Source organism: Elaeis guineensis, chromosome 11 (assembly GCF_000442705.2).
Source record: "Elaeis guineensis isolate ETL-2024a chromosome 11, EG11, whole genome shotgun sequence".
In the NCBI taxonomy this organism is placed as follows: Eukaryota; Viridiplantae; Streptophyta; class Magnoliopsida; order Arecales; family Arecaceae; genus Elaeis; species Elaeis guineensis.
The window spans coordinates 121,529,986-121,547,075 of record NC_026003.2 but is presented as its reverse complement, the minus strand read 5'-3'; the positions used below and the strand labels follow the sequence as shown (position 1 = coordinate 121,547,075).

At 34.8% G+C, this 17,090-nt stretch overlaps 1 protein-coding gene across 1 annotated transcript; it reads right to left on the bottom strand.

The window, feature by feature from the left end:
* Positions 1–1,675: 1,675 nt before the first annotated feature.
* LOC105054440 (peroxisome biogenesis protein 12) lies at positions 1,676–16,714 on the bottom strand. The gene is made up of 10 exons (XM_010935944.4): positions 16,470–16,714; positions 15,597–15,702; positions 12,544–12,692; positions 8,511–8,763; positions 6,994–7,103; positions 6,428–6,502; positions 6,204–6,290; positions 3,515–3,601; positions 2,001–2,138; positions 1,676–1,898 (listed from the first exon to the last, which is right to left on the bottom strand). Exons 1-10 carry the CDS (start codon positions 16,575–16,577, stop codon positions 1,827–1,829), a joined length of 1,185 nt encoding a protein of 394 aa, XP_010934246.1. The 5' UTR covers positions 16,578–16,714; the 3' UTR covers positions 1,676–1,826.
* Between the last annotated feature and the right edge of the window lie 376 nt (positions 16,715–17,090).

The window sequence follows — 17,090 nt, the reverse complement described above, 5'->3', positions numbered from 1 at the left end:
GTTCTCTCTCCTGAACAAGAGGTGCCCTTCGGACAGAAGGGACGTGGGCGTTAAAGAACAGGAAGGATGTGGGCGGTTGGAGAAATGGACATAGGCATGGGCATGGACGATGGAGAATAGGGGTCAACCACCGCGTGGGCATGGACATTGGAAGATGGATACTGTATCAAATCAGAATGTAAACATACATAAATTTATATTATATTAATTTAAATTATCCACATAAATAGCAATTATCACATATGAATGCTATTTAAATCAAAATTAACCAACAATACGCTATGCATCTCGACTCTACTATCTAATAATTTTTAATTCTTCAAATATTGAATTAAAATATGCTGCTGTTAAAATCACATATATGATTTAAATAATTTTTTAAAATCTGATATTGTGATCTCTTGTAATAAAAAATCATTGATATAATATAAAAAAAATTAATAGATATTATTTTATTATTTATATATAATTTTTTTAAAATGAATGATCCATAATATGATTTAAATTTTGTATCGTGTAGATTCAAAACTAATTTTATATAAAAAGTTAGATGTCCAATCCAATGATGCATTTGATTACATTTTTTTATTTTTAATTTTTAATTTAAAAAAAATTTTTTTTTTTAATTTTTATTTTTGAGTAAAAATAAAAAATAAAAAATATATTTGATTACTGTAGATGAAGAGCCAACGAGAAAAAAATATTCGAAAAAAGAAAGAAAGGGGTTGAAGAGGTGAAAAACTCGATTAAAAAAAAATTAAATTTTTACTTTTTAATTTGCTTTTTAAATATGAAAAAATAAAAAATAATAAAAAATAAATTTTAAAAAATAAAAAATTTTAATTTTTTATTTTTCATGATGTTATCAAACATACTTTTAATTTTTATTTTTTAAAAATTAAAAAAAATAATAATAAATACTTGAGGAGCGGATGGGCTGTTTCTCGCCCAGAACAGAAAAGTGGGTCCCCCTCTCCGGAACGGAGGAGACCTTCCTCGGCTCTCTTTTGATGAGATTGTCAATAATGCCTGGGATTGCAGAACATGTTTCTAGACCCCAGCAAACAATTGTGCTTCTTAACTTCTAGATTTTCCCTTCCTGCTGCAAGTTCAATTACAGTGCCCCAAGCGGATCACATCCTTTGGCCTTTAAAGGTCGGCACCAAAGCATCAATAACATGGGCAGAGAGAAACATATGTCCACGTGCTTTCCAAAATTTGCATCGAAACAATACCAAGCCATTGTTCTATCTTGGCCACTTCAGAAACAGACACCGCATCAACCACCAGTTAACTAGAATCTTTAGTTACTCCCCATCATCCCGGCACATAACAAAATCTATACAAACCATCTCATGGATAACCATTTCAACATATGGAGAAATGCTGCAAGTTCAACACTTTCATGATACAGGTAATAATCAACACGATTTTAATGTACAGAGGCCTATCAAATTGACCATTTGAAAATTAGATTGGGACCCAGAAGGAACCAGGAGAGTTCTTCATGGCAGGCAGACTCTTCATCAAGCTCTCTTAATTAAAAATATAGTAACTCCGTATACTGTAAACACACACACACACACACACACACACACACATATATATATATATATATGTATGTATTATTTAACTTTTCTCAAAACCTGCTTGGCGTCACAGAACCAGGCAAATACCAGGTTCGCTTCTTTCCATGGCAACCATGCTAGGTACACATGGAATCCTCCCATTATGTCTGGCAAAGGAATTGTGGATTTCCCTTTGGGTTTTGGGTGCATATCTGATCCGTTCTTCACTGTAATTTTGGAAAGCTTCAGTTTAAATAACTATAAATCATGGAAGAGTCTCCTAATATGCTCAACTGTTGCAGGCATCAATGTGACAGGGCACCGTTTGTACTGTCATTTCAAAAGCGAAGATTAGACCATCATCAGGATGCATAGCAAAAGGCATTCCATCTGATGATAGAAGAATTGTCTACTAAAGGTACGAGGACTTGCCTGTGACACATATTTAAATATGCAAGCATAGCAGAAAACAAAACCAGAAACAGCAATGACTGATGGATTAACCCGTTTCTGGGAGCACAGTGGGCACAACGTCCGGTCTGGTGGCAACGGAATTCCATCTTTGGCAACCTGTGGTTAAGCAATCAAGCAAGCAAAAAACATGGCTGAGAAAGCAGCAGTCTATATTCCAGCCTTTAATCTGGAAATCATTTTAGCTCACCAAAAAAGATCTGGAAACCATTTTAGAATCTATAAAAATGTATCAATATTTGGGAGACTATGGTTATCTTATTACATTAATGAATATTACACAGTTCGAAAAGATAAGCAACTTATTCAGAATCTAGGTTCAGAGAATTTGTTCACATTCTTTACTTTGCCAATGTGGATCAATAATTTGACGAGAAAAAACTCTTCCAAACCAGTCTATTCGGATATTCTATTCCAGTTTCCTTGCCAATTTAATAATAAGAATCTTGGTCATTATCATTTAAACCAGAACTGTGAAACAAGATTTTAGGAGCATCTACATAAAGGATTTTGATCAACAACAGCATATGATATGGTCAACACAGGCGCACGCTCTACATTAGGGCTGCGCATGGTTCAGGTGTTCCAGGTTACAGGTCAACTCAGAAAATGACCAATCCCAATAAGCTGATGATTTCTGGAACCAAAGTTGAACAGGTCATTGTTGGAACAAAACTGAACCAACATAACCAAAATCCATGGGTCTCCAGAGTGCCAAACAAATTGAAAAAATCAGCAAAATGATACATTGAATCTATGCAAGATAATCAATTGACAACTAAAAGTGAACAGCACAAACCGACAAAAAATTTATTCACAACACCATATAACAAAATACCCAAAAAGTAAACTAAATATTGACAATAATATGGCACAACAATAAGTATTCTATAAATGAAATGAGACAATGAGCATCACCTGTCAGTTTATAATATAATAAAACATGAGATAACATATCTTATACTATAAGAATCTATTACAAACATTATATATGTAATATTATATAATATATATTGGTCAAATATTATATGTGTAATATTATATAATATATATTGGTCCAGTTTGGGTTAAATCAGGTTACCTGAACCATATAGACTCAGAACTGAATTGATACAGTAAGGTGTTTCAAAAAGAGAACAAGCCCAGCCCAAATCACAATATGTACACAAGTACATCTATAAGCACGTGTACATAGTCATCAAATATCGTGCAAGTATCCTAATATCACAATACAGATCCATATCCGACACACAACACAACAAGGATATGCATGTCATGTATATAACATTTGCAAAGCATGGATGCCCAGATCAGCAAGCAAAGAGGTTAAGAGAATGAGAATAACATTATCACGACAGTTAGAAATGTATACTTCAACAACAATGCATACCATTTTGGGAGAAAAGTTCAAGACTGATAGATCTAGAAGATTATTGCAATCATTAAGATACCATGAAGTGGGGAACCAAGCTCACCTTTGGGGGAGGTGGAGGAGGGGGTGGGGGGTATACAGTTGGAGCTGACATTCTTTCTTCAGCAGATTGGTACCACCACTCCATCATCTGTATGAAAGGGCAGTTTTATGTAGAAGGAAAAAAGAGTATGATATGGGAAGAAATTCAAAGAAAAGAAGAGAATGCATAACAATCTAGGCAGATACTCATCCAGAACAGGTATAAGCATCCTGCAGGTTATTTGTTACTTTTAACATTAAGTAAATGAAGCTAGAAGAAATTTCACCCATTAATGAATATGTAAATCGATAAAAATCTTCAGAAGGCATACATCAGAAACAGGGGAATTTTTTTTCTTTTTTGGTGGTCGGGGGTGGGGTGGTGGTGGAGGACATGACATTTAAGACATAGCTATAATTAGTGAAAAGAAGGTAGTCCATACAGTCCCAGCAGTATTTATCATTGATCTCATAAACCTTAGACAAACCATATTGGGACCAAAGTTTCGGATACCATAAGGCGATAAATTGGATAAAAAATAGTGGTCCAGTGCACGAGGCTCCCGCCACAGCAGGGTCTGGAGAAGGTCATATGCATGCAGCCTTAACTCCACATGTGGAGAAGCTCTTTCCATGTTTCAAACCCATGACCACCAATGGAGCAACCTTACCGTTGCGCCAAGGCTCAACCTCCAGGTAAGGAACTGGATACATCATCAATATGACGAACATGCAAAAGTGACCAGATCAATAATGGCAAAATGATCCTTGTGGCAGACACCGTATACATGAAACAACTGCATGGACAGAAAGGATGCAAAAGTAGCAGGCGCAACATGGGGGGACCCAAAAAAAAGAATACAGGAAATAAATAAGATGAAAGATATGATCCCTAAACCTGCATGCATCACAATTCAGACATGATAGGAGATCTCATACAGAGGGTGTGCAATGACTCCACTGCACTTGCTAAGCCAAATGTGCTTAAGATCCTTTTTCTTTTTTTTTTTTTTCAGTATGCATCTTTCTGCATTCAAGGCTGATATCAACTAATCAAAAGGAATACTGCAAGGATATGAACAAACTAACAGCCACAAAGGATCCATTTCATCTGAACATTGAAGGCGATAAAAGTCGGTAGCACACAAGATCATTTGATGATAATGTAAAATGGCAAATAATTTTTAAGGTAATGCAAATTGGCAAATATTCCATCAGTAAAATGCTTATTTAATTAAGCATATGAAAACCAGGAATTAATATGAAAACCAGGAATTAGTGGGAAGTATTTGAAAATTATAGAAAGCAGCTTGCTTCTGTTACAAATAATTTGCTTTCAGATGTTTCCAGCCAACTACCATAATATTTTGGGTAATTTGCATAAACAGCCATTCACATTTTCAGCTGAAACAACCATTTTTATTTCTTTTTGTATGATAAGCCATTTTCGAATTTTTTCTGTCCAAATTACTTCTAGACTATATGAACCACAGTTTCAAGGGGACTCATACACATGCCATGCAGTGCATATATTTAGACTACGTTTAGAAAGTTGCCCACATCTAAAATAACAGCTACATACTAAGTTATGGCCGGGAAAGGATCGGCTGTTCAAGGAGGGTGCTGCCTTGCTGACAACCCAAAGGAATTGAACACTCATCTATTTCTTAACCAGTGTTATTTGGAGAAAGCTGATAGATACTTGGAACCTATGAGGGAAGCCAAAATCCCTAGTTCAGCTTTGGACAGCATGGCGAAAAAGGCTAAGTTCCGCATAACCTTAGAGATGCTGAGATAAGGCTGTCTTAGCTTTATGTTGTTGTCTATGGAAGGAAAAGAATAGCAGAATTTTCTGGAGGTCTCTCTTCAGTGGGGAGAGTATTTCAGCATTGTCTATACCTATTAACTGAGTGGACGTCTCTATCTAATAGGAAAAATGCTGATAGTTGAGAGAGTGTCTTGGGAGCTGTAACAGTCTTAGGATTTAGGTTTCTACTCTTTTCTCCCTTCCGTTGAGGTCATATTCTTGCTTACCTTATTACTGAAGCTCCAGATCTCCATTTTACCCAAAGGAAAAAGAAAATCTAAAATGACTAGCTGGTAGTTTGACATTTAAATTATCCAATGCAATTGATAAATACGTAGACAGTCCATGGTACACACACTTTCGAGAAGTTGAGGCATAATAAATGTGATGCATACATTTAGACTGACCAGAGCACACTTTCATTCATAAATACAAAACCTAGATCAGTATATGCACCTCGAGGTCGCATACTTTAAACTGATGCATATATTTGAGAGTGCAAAAATCTGATTATTGAATGCACATTGTTCTTTGCTGATTGGGCCACGGGCAATTTGGTCAAAGAAATGGAAAACAGCTAATCCTGCAAGAGGAAATAAAATTGGCCATTTCTACAAATATGAGAATGAGAATGGCTATTAATGCAAAGTTCCCTACTATTTTTTTTAACATCAAAAGAACAGAAGAAATTTGAATAATGCATAGAATAGTCAAGATATAATATAATAATGATTAATATTCTGGGAAAAAATCATTGTACGATAACAGATAAAGCAACTACAGGTCGATTATAACAAACCTCTAAAATTACAAGATCAAGCAAAAGATGTGTATATTTGAGTGAATTAAGATGCTTCCATGCAAAATACATTTAGAATTTCAAAAGCAGGTAAGGTCTGGTCACCTTGAAAAAGAACACTGCAGCAATCAGACCAGTTTGCGCATAATCTAATGTTGTGTATATACAGCTAAGCAGAACTCTCTGAACTGCCTGTACAAATCAGACAAGCAAGGAAACAAGTTTTGTAACTACACAGGAAAAGATCTCAGACAGTATATCGACCTCAAACACTACTGATGCATAAAAATGATTACATTCAGATATTTTTGAATATAGAAATGATATACCTTCAACCACAGAGGACCCCTTAGTCTTTCAAGCTCACGACTTCTGATCCTTGAAATTCTAGAAGAGGAATCCATCTACCTTGACATTTTTTTTTTAAAAAAAAAAGGCTTGAGATAATGAGATAAGGCGTAATGCTCCAATCCTATCAGACATTGATCATCATGCTGTGCAAGTTTTCTAGAAATATTTCATTCTTATAAGATAGCATAAACAGAAACCACCGATAAGATTCAAGAACCAACGTTTTCCACTTAAAAAAAGTGGCTGAAGAGATTATAATATAAAGTAATCCATGCATAGCATATGCATATAAAATTTGAATAAGCAGAAAAGCAATTACAGGAGCAGCAATAAAATAGAGTAAAAACTTTAGCCTTTTAAAACAAGTGTATGTGAGAATCCTATGCATGCATGTATACATATATATACATATGTATTTGTGTATATGCATGTATGTATATGTATATATGCCCAGCAGCACATCAATGCCCTAGGCTCCTAGCATGCCGTCAAGGTGACTGAATTCAAAAGAGAAATCAAGTAGCAACTGTGAAAGATATCGCACCAGTTCTTGTCCTGTTGCACGACATACATGAATCCCAAGTGCATGTAGACCTGGACTATAGAAGCCAGTTGCATCCAACAGATACAATAGTTGATAAGCAAATGACAATCCTGCAAAGAACAAATAAGCTACTTAGAATATAGAATCATTATATAAATTTTATTCAACATGCAGAGAAAGGGCAGAAAAATCCAGTTCAATGACATTTGATTTTGACAGGAAGCTCAATATGGCACTCAGTTGCTTCTGAGAGCTAGGTACTACATATTCAGTGGGCGGCTATAAAGAGGCATAAGAAAATTTTATTCATAATCATTCAGAAAAAATATACCATATCACTAGTATAAAACAACATTCTGTAATTTAACTATAGAACTTTAATATATTACTACAGTTGCCCCTTCAATAGGAAAAGCAAGACCACAAAGATTCACAAAGCTAAACAACAGAAAATCTAACATCATCCGAATAGAGCTAGGCCAACACAGAAGCCTTGTTATTTGCCAGTAAGCTTCTACAATCATTAGATCACAACAAAGAAATCAAGATATGATGAAGCGCTTGTCAAGATCTCTCACAATTATTAGCGAGGTGGCTGCCTAATAGTACCACCAACATTAAAGAAAGAATGATATATTTTAATCAGAGGCTTGTTACACAAATATGTTCTGATCGATATATTTTAATCAATCAAAGGTTCGTTACATTAAAAAAAGACGATATATTTTAATTATGATTTACGAGCCATAAATTTCGAGGCAGCAAAACCATTATAAAAAGGAACAAGCTCATATTGGATGCTAGAATCATTCTCAGGTGACCAGAAAATTTCTTATATGAATTTTTTTTAAAAAAAAATCAAGACAAAGAAATGACATTAAAAATGCAAAAAGACCCAATAAACCACAAATTAATTCACCTTTTATAATTTGTATCCACATATGCAAAGTAAAAAATAAATCTGAACAAAATTAAACACAAGAAATTAAAATATCTATAATGGGACTTGGAAGTTCACAGAACAATTTTAGCCAATCAAATTACCAATATAACAGATTTCCAAGACACAAACTTCAACTAAGGGATCTCAGGATAACTGTTTACTCCTATTTGTAAAACTGTAACATCTAACAGAAATCTTGAACACATAGAATTGGTATTTAAGAACTCTTCTTAATCTAAGTTTTTACAAACATTCTGACTTAATAAATGATCTACCAAGCAGCATTATATAGTAATAATTCTGAACAAATATTAACACATTGGATTGTCACGCATGGTTACATGACTCTAGTTTTAAGTCTTCAAACTTGAAGACAATTTTACCCAAGAAAAGTATATTAACCAGCAGGCCAACACTTACACTTAGATAATCTAAACAAACAGCTGTAGTATGTTTCAAGCAAAAATTAAATCTAGTTTGACCAGGTAAATCACATGGTCAAATGTTCGTAAGGTACAGATATATTCGAATGGACATGTTTGTAAATGATATCACCATAAAGAAAATTACCTACCCTCATTGGTCGCATGAATCCAGGGGTAGCAACAAGCTATAACAGACATAATTCTCTTTTTTACGTGCATCATATGTGATCCTTCGACACCAAAAGCTTCAACTTGAGAATGAGAGCTCTCTCCTTGATCCAGGAGGAAGTCTGTGTCATCAAATCTTGCATCATCATGACCCCAAAGACTTGCTTGAAGCCTTGCTTCTCTTTCTCTGTTGTAAATATAATGAAGCTTTGACCTTACATAAGGCAAAATGACCTGCAACAATTTAATCAAATGACAGTGTGTAATATTGAAGGTTGTTTGCAAGTTTCAATAAAACATTAAAACAATACTAATGCTCAAATGCTAGAAGCTTTTTCCCCTGCCATCTAACCCGAACTGACAGAGTTAAATGGGATAACTAAGAACTTCAACAAACTTGAGTGAATTATAACTAATCATTACAGCATGTTGCAGCAATTTTATCAACATATCAATAAAAGAATGTGATTTAAATAACAGGTAATAGAAATAGCAAGGAAGAGTTCAGGGAAGATGTTAAATAAGTCTTATGTAACTAGTATACATTCAACTATGTTCAGAGTTGAGATCTCAGGTTTGGGTCTAAAATGAACACAGAGTTAGCAGGTCAGGTTCAGGTCCCAGAACAGGACCCAAAACGTTTAATCAGGTCAAGTAGTGGGTGTACATCAACCTATACCTGAAAACCCAGTACAGCGCACACGTGCACACACAAACACACACACAGGAAGGAAAGAGAGGACTTTACACCCATGACCATATTCAATGACAGCATTTGCAGAATGAAGGTTTAAACTGTTGGATAGGATCTAGAAGGTCTAAAATGTCAATAGATGAAAAGGCATATATTCTGGAGACCATTCCGTGTGCATCAAGTAGTTCCAGGTTAATAGTTGTAATGGCCTAGTATGGTATTTCAATTTTAGGGCAAATTCATTATCTCTGATTTTTAGGGCTAACAGATGCATAAAGGTCCAATGATATATGACTCTTCTGTTTATATGCATTTTAGGCATTGTGCATCATGTTCAACAGCTTCGCTTTTTATTTTGCAATCCCCATCATTGAATTCAGCAATGGATGTAAAGCCCTCTTTCCATGCCTATGTATATCAGAACCATCGCATGTCACTCTGTTTACATGCACACACACATACATGCACACTCCATGCCTAAACTACTATTGACTTGGTTAATCAATTGATTATCGTTACTACATTAATTTCATGTTCTATTAGCATGTTACTCTATATAATACTTCACAAATGTAACTTTAATGTATCGCTTGTAGCTGTAGGTGATTAAACAGACCAAGACTGATTTTTGACCAGGTCAATCCAAGTTAAGCAGGTTGAGTCCCTAAGGCTGAACCTAGCCCATTTCATGAACAGGTTACTTGGGTGAACTTGTTTATGACTCAAGCAAGTAGTGCTCAACCAAAGTGCTAACCACATATCAGGTTCAAGTCTGGATGGCAGCTCGAATCAAGAATGGCAAGCCTTAATTACATCGGTCAATGTATCTCAAAAAATGTGAGAAGACACTCTAAAATACAAAATTCAAGAGGATGGTTTGAATAAATAGCTTGCTGATGTGTTAATGATTCAAGTACTCAGTGTAACAATTTTCTAGACATAGCCAACCATAGAGTTTCTCATCCTCTCACATGCTGCATTGGTTTGAGAAACAAGGGCAAGTTAACTTACAGAAGCATGCAGACAAAGGCTTGCCACAAATGGCACAAACCATAAATGACCCCCTCTAAATATGCACTGATGACACAGATTGCTTTAGTTCTGACCCATTGTAGACTAACAAATTTCTATATTTTCGGGGAACAGGGAGTGAATTATATAGCATGCAAATGCCCTTTGCCTACATGCCTGTGTAGGTTTAGATTTCCCTCAGTGATGGGTTATGCAAGTTATGAGTGATGGTCCACAATGGGTTAAATTCTATTATGATCCTCTTTTTCTCCTTCCTGGATACCACAGGTTAATAAAATATAAAAAATGTGATATTTAAATATTCTCAAAATTAAATATTTATCTAGGGTTATCAATAATCAGGACTAGCCCAATAATAGAGCCCGGCCAAGTGCTGACACGTTCATCCAAGACAGCACAACTTGAAGCTGCCCAAGATAACCTGGTCTCAGCCTGAACTCTTCCAATGCCTGGCCCAAGGCCTCATACACAAGCAATTAGCCCTTTTTTCTTTTTCATCTCGTGTTTAGGACAATTGAGCCAGCAGCCATTCTCCCCTGACATTCATCATTGTAGAAAATATAATCTAAGTGAATTTTTCATATTATATTCACTGAATCTTCCAAAATTGTTTTGAAGATTACATACAATGCATTTAATTCCATTTTAGGAAAGAATTCAACTACATATCTTTGATCCTGGAAAATATAGTCTAGGCAATTGTTTCCTCATGTGGTTGTAGTGGTCTATTCAATATCACCAGGGAAATCATATTATTGATTTAGTCTCATAAGCACATCTAGAAAAATTATATACAAAGCATTTGACTTAAAGTTATTACTTGAATAAAGTTTTCACATTGGGAAATATAAGCCATGCAATTTGTTTTTGGCATTATTAGTAGTATCTTTACTATTATTGTGATGATTATATAAGTTGCATCCAATCCATTTTAGGAAAATTAACTTGTGTATTTTTCATTTTAACAAACATATCATTAGCACATCCTTCACCATATTATTTCAGAAATTTTTCCAATTGAATCCTGAAAAATCATCAATGCAATCTACTATTAGATACAAAAAAAAAAACTCACTAACTCTTTGTCACATATAAAAGAAAGTGTCTCCTATGTGGTCCTTATGATGAGCTATAAAATTCAGGTTGTGTCGGGGATGATTACCTACCTCTAAATTTCTCCTTCCATGTTATTTTCAATAGGATATCCATGCAAATCATAAGGTAACTTTGAGTTGGATTTTTATGTCAAAATTTGATGTGCGCATATCGAGAAGCATATTTGTTTAATGGAAGTATTTATTTCCTTTTACTTGGAAAGTAAACTGACATATGCTATTCTTGAATTGCTACTTCTTTTGTTTTCTAACTGACTTTTCTCTTAGTAAAATTAGGGGTTTCACCCTCTCTTAACCTTAAAAAGAATAAGAACAATAAGAATAAGAAGGAGAAGCTTCACTTACTTTCTACTGATGATGTAGGTGCTACTCCAAATTTGAAAAGCATAGCCTGATTGTACGCATATATACACGAAAGTACATACATATGTATATCATATCTTCTATTCTCTCCTCAGCCCTAGGGTTCCTTCATCTCACAGTGGCAATGGCAGCAGCCTTGCCAAAGAGCCTTGGCATGATGGACAAAAGTATGAGAAGATGGTTAGACTCTCTCTCATGTTCAGCCTTTTCTCCTTTCTTTCTTTTTTTTCCTAACTTATGGTTCTAATGCTCTACTCTCAAGGCATTAACTTCTAACATAAGGAACATTGTCGATCAAACTAAATAAGACCTAAAGAAATAGTAAATTAATTTGCCCAAAGTTGACCAGTAATGCATCCGAAACAATCTAACAAGTTCCTTGATCCAATACCTGAAGCTACCAGAATACTATCAAAGTTCACTAAAAAGTAGTGGTAGAGGCTCTAACTTGGGTTTACTTTAGGTTTGGCAATGGATAAAGCCAGATGCAACCTGAACCCTACCCACTGCCGCCACTCCTAGCAGGTTAACAACTCTGCCCTATATATGTTCTCATAATTTGATGTACAAACAAAATTAATTGCAGCTTTTAAAAACATGGTAGTTTTCCTGGAAGCTGACAAAGTAAAATATATCTTCTTTGCTGAGTGAAATCTAGGAGTGGAAAATTGAGATCTTAAAGAAAACATAGCAAGCACTATGGTTTGGCCATTATCAATGGGACAGAAACAATAATATCAACATAGGGAAGTGTACAAAGAAATTATCAACAAAGAGTGCACTTAAGTAGCCGAAAGCAGAATGAAATACCAGAAATGCAACTGAGGCAATTTTTTGGTGCTTCTCTAATCCTGAGTGATGGATTTTATCATTTGATTCCATATTAGAAGAATATTTTTTGTAGGTAATCTTCACTGCTCTCCTTCGTAGACCATACAAGGACTCTGAAAAAGAAGCATCTGAAACAGAATGTATCGAAAACATGCGTTACCCAATAGCAGACCTGACAATCCTTCAAGTGAAAATATACAAATTTTAATTCCTACATAATGAAACCCCACAATTGGTAAAGGCAAACCCAAACATATCCTTGCAGAACATCGAAAATAAATATCCGTGCATTCTAAAGCTGTTTTATGATGCAAAACAATAATATGATCCATTCAGCCAAATTTACAAGCACACAGTTCAAAGGAAGAATCGAAAATCTAGCACTGTATATATTTTAGGAAAAGTAAAAAGCAGCTTAAAATGTGTCAACCGTTGCAGACTGTTGCACATGACTCAGCGGCATTATAAAACAAGCACAAAGGATTGTAATTCCTGAACAGTGACTTGGATTTAATTTCGTATTATCATATTCTTCAGAAAAGATTCACCTCAAATGATTATAAATTGATATTAATCTACAGATAGACTTTGTACATAATGATTGGCACATATTTAAAATGAAGAACATGTGGATCTTGCTGATTACCTTCACAGATTCAATTTCTATTTGGTGAATGCTCTCTCATTTTTTTCTTTTTCCTTAATTCCATTCTATAAGAGTACACCAAGCCATAAAACAACATAGAGTTAGGGAACTAGAGTGCATCACAACTGGATCATAAAATTTATAAAATCAGCAAATTCTGAAATAAACCTGTACACCCAATAGACTGAACACTTTTTCAGTTTTTCTACATTACAGTAGTAGGAAGAAATATCATCTACTTCACACTAGCAAAGCACAAATATGTTAGCACAAGCAGATGGACTGATCATACGCAAGTCTTTCTCCCCACTTTCTAGGTCCTTAAACATATTCCGAGCACCTCTCCTTACTAAAGCCGCCTAGGTCTTTGTGTCACATGCCCATACAGTCTCAATATTTTCTCCATCATTTTTTTCCTTAACCAAAGTAACTCCTATCCCTTCTATAAGATCCTTCTTCCTCACTCTGTCATTCCTAGTTTTACAAAACATAATCACAGTATCCTCACTCTATCCTTACTAGTTGATTTCTTATATGCAAGGAAAATTATTCTTGACCTTCTCCTGCCATCCCTCTCACTCCTATACCCTATGCCACTTTCAAATAAGAGATCCGAAGAAAATTATCATTTGCCCTGTCATATGTTGAGAAGGTTTGGTTTTTGCATTAGATGTTGTAGCACATTTGAACCACTTCCAGTTCTATTTACAATACAACCTATAATGTTGAAAATAAATTGCAGCATGGTTTATCCGCTAAAAAAGTATCAGGTTTGCAGCTTTGATGCATGTTGTTTGAACATATTCAATGATTGCACTCAAGCATATTTCTGCCTACATTCCTGATTGCACTTCACCAATAATTTATTAATAAGAATGCAACGCTTACTATCTTTAAAAGAACTGCCATAAGATTAATTCTCTTGTACATTTTATTTTTGTCAGCAACATATATCAGAATAGAACAAGGAAACAGAATTGTCAACTTTCTACAGTCTTAGTGACTTATTGTTGTCTATGATTATAAATACTGCCTCTTTTTTTTTTTGCTTTTTTTTTTTTTAACGATGGTGTCCTGAACATTTTAATATTCGATAAGATTGCTTTCCTACACTGGAGGAAACATGCCTTCCAATTATATTACTTAATAGGAAAAAAGCCAGGTTGAGGGTACAACTATTGTCCAAAATTGAAATGAAAAGACTGCAGATACAGCAGAGCTTAACTGTATTCAAATTTCAAGTGGAAACATAGATAAGTTCAAGCATCAAATTATATGAATAACATGATCCATGTCTCAATAGAAACTGCAAACCAAAATTGAAATGTTTAGGTTTCAAAGCTCCAAATGAAACTAACACTGAGCCAAATTAAATATATGAGCAATCTGTTTCAATTTTTTTTTTGGGGGCCTTTATTCATATATTAGATAAACTAAGACTCCGTATGATTTGAAGTGGAAAAATTGGAAATATTTGGGTGTCTGGAATTCAACAGATTTCTTTTCCAAGGCTTGAGAGAAGTTTGTGATTTAGTCAATAAGAAGTTCTCAAGTTCTCAAGCCTGTTTAACATGTTGGTTTTGATCAATATAAAATTCTAAAGTTTCTTATCCTAACAATTAAATTCAGGTAGTGGATATTCAGATGAAGACATGTGAGCAACTCCCATTAGCTAAACAAACAGGCTTCCAGCTTGTTTGGCCAAATGGCTGCAATCCATCTAATATATTCGTACAGAATGATAGTTTAGTTTGGTAAAAGTGACAACCCTAGCAAGTGAGCTAATAAAACGAACATGGTAGAAGTAAGAGTAGGATTTGAACTGAAAAAAAAAAGAGCCATGATTTGCTTTAAAAATTTTACCAATTCAAAACTTTCAATACCATGAAGTAACTCAAAACATTATTAAGAGTAAAGTATGAGGAACAAAGAAGCCAGCAAATATGATGAGATGATCCTCGTTTCCAGAAGCCAGAGAGTGCGGGAATTCCACAATGGATCTCCAAAAAAAAAAAAAAGGTATAAGGAAGCACATATGAAGTGTCCATGGAAACAGGTTTCAGAAGCAGGTGCAGCACCCTAAGTTGAAGCTTTCTGTTAATGAAATGGCCAGTCCTGCCAACGCAACGGCTATAATAGTGACACATCTTGAGAGAAGCTTGCTTTCAATAAGAATTGCATATCCTTGTAATAAACCCAGAAAAAGGGGGAAAGCACTTGTATTTAACTTGATTTCAGATATTGCAGTTTCTAATTTCATCAGAAAAGAAAATAACCGCTTGACACATGTGAATTCAGAAGAAGAGAAAGAAAGAAAGAAAAGGAAAGAAAAGAAAAGGAAAAAAAAAAGACAGAATGAAGTTATAGACAAGATAATAAGGAGAACCTGTGGTTCGTAAACTGTGACTTTCAAGCACCATCATCAACAAGGCAAAGAATTCATCATTGTAATCTAACACCTTGTGAAGGAATGGCATTCTTAAGGCAAACACCTGCAATCATAACAGGGAATGTCAATGAGCATTGTCTTGCATAGGTAATGCTAGCAGCGTCTAAAAAAACAAAATGAGTCCAGAACATGAAGTTTCATTATTGATTAATCATGTAACCTGTGTCAACTCAAAATAGAAATTAGGAATAGCAACGTCATATGTAGAATAAAAGATAAAAGCATCATCAGCCATAACAGAAGACTTGTCACAACCCAGGAAGCATCACTTTACACTGGCAGCGAAGTAATACATTGCCAAAATCTGTCTAATTGACATTATGATAGCTTGCAAGGATGAATTATCTACTAAATTTTGTACGAATGATCTCTATATTACTGCCAGTGATTATAAATATCTGCACCATAATCTCTCCAATTACCATTAATATCAAACTGTATAACGAATCTTATGGTGCTAACAGAATCGACCCTGCATAAATGTTTTATGGCATAGAAACAAGTATCATACCCCTAATTCAACACCAGGACAAGGGATACTCTGCAACAGGATCCTAACAAATGGACCTCACTGGGAAGAAGGTAAAAGGAATTTGGACAGTTGACATCAAAATGTGCAGAATAGGAAGAGGAAGTTAAAGGTATAAATGGGCGATTAGACAGTTAAGGGTGAGATGGTGACTGATATTTAAACGGCATAAAACAGGAATGTTGTAAATTTAACGAGATGAAAACCTAGCTTCAACTGAAACAGAGAAAAGACGCGAACAAGAATCCAACAAGAGGGGAAGAAGGGGGGGAGGCGATTACCCCGAGGGAGTAGGTGAGGGCGGCCCTGAGGCTGTCGGGGAGCTGCTGCGCGGCCGCCATCTCGAAGAAGGTCGGCCGAGTCCCCTGCCCTCCCACCTGGAACAGCATCTCCTTCTCCTCGATAAAGACTAGGGCTAGGGTTTCGGTTCTTTCTTCGAATCCAGAGAGAGAGAGGTGAGAGAGCTGGGAAGGGACTGTTTCCAATTTCGGGTATCTTCTCGATTTCTGTGGAAATTTTAGCGTGACGATGATCGCCGTCAGTCTTTTTTTTTTTTTTTAGTTCTTTATCTAAATAATTTAAAAAAATTATTTATAAAAATAATATAATTTTTAATTTATTTATCAAACTAATACAAATCCTATAAAATATCATTTAAAATAATATTTTATAGTATCCACATCACCATTTTTTTTATTTTTTTACTTGAATGATAAAAAAAAATTTTAAAAATATCATTTCAAATGATTTTTTTGAAAACAACGGATTTAATTATAAATTTAAAAAAAAATAAAAAAAATAAAAATTATAATTTTAAATTAAAAAAATAAAAATTATAATTTGATTTAAATAAAAGATATCATTTCAAGTTAGTATCCCCATCTCAAATTATCTTTTCAAAA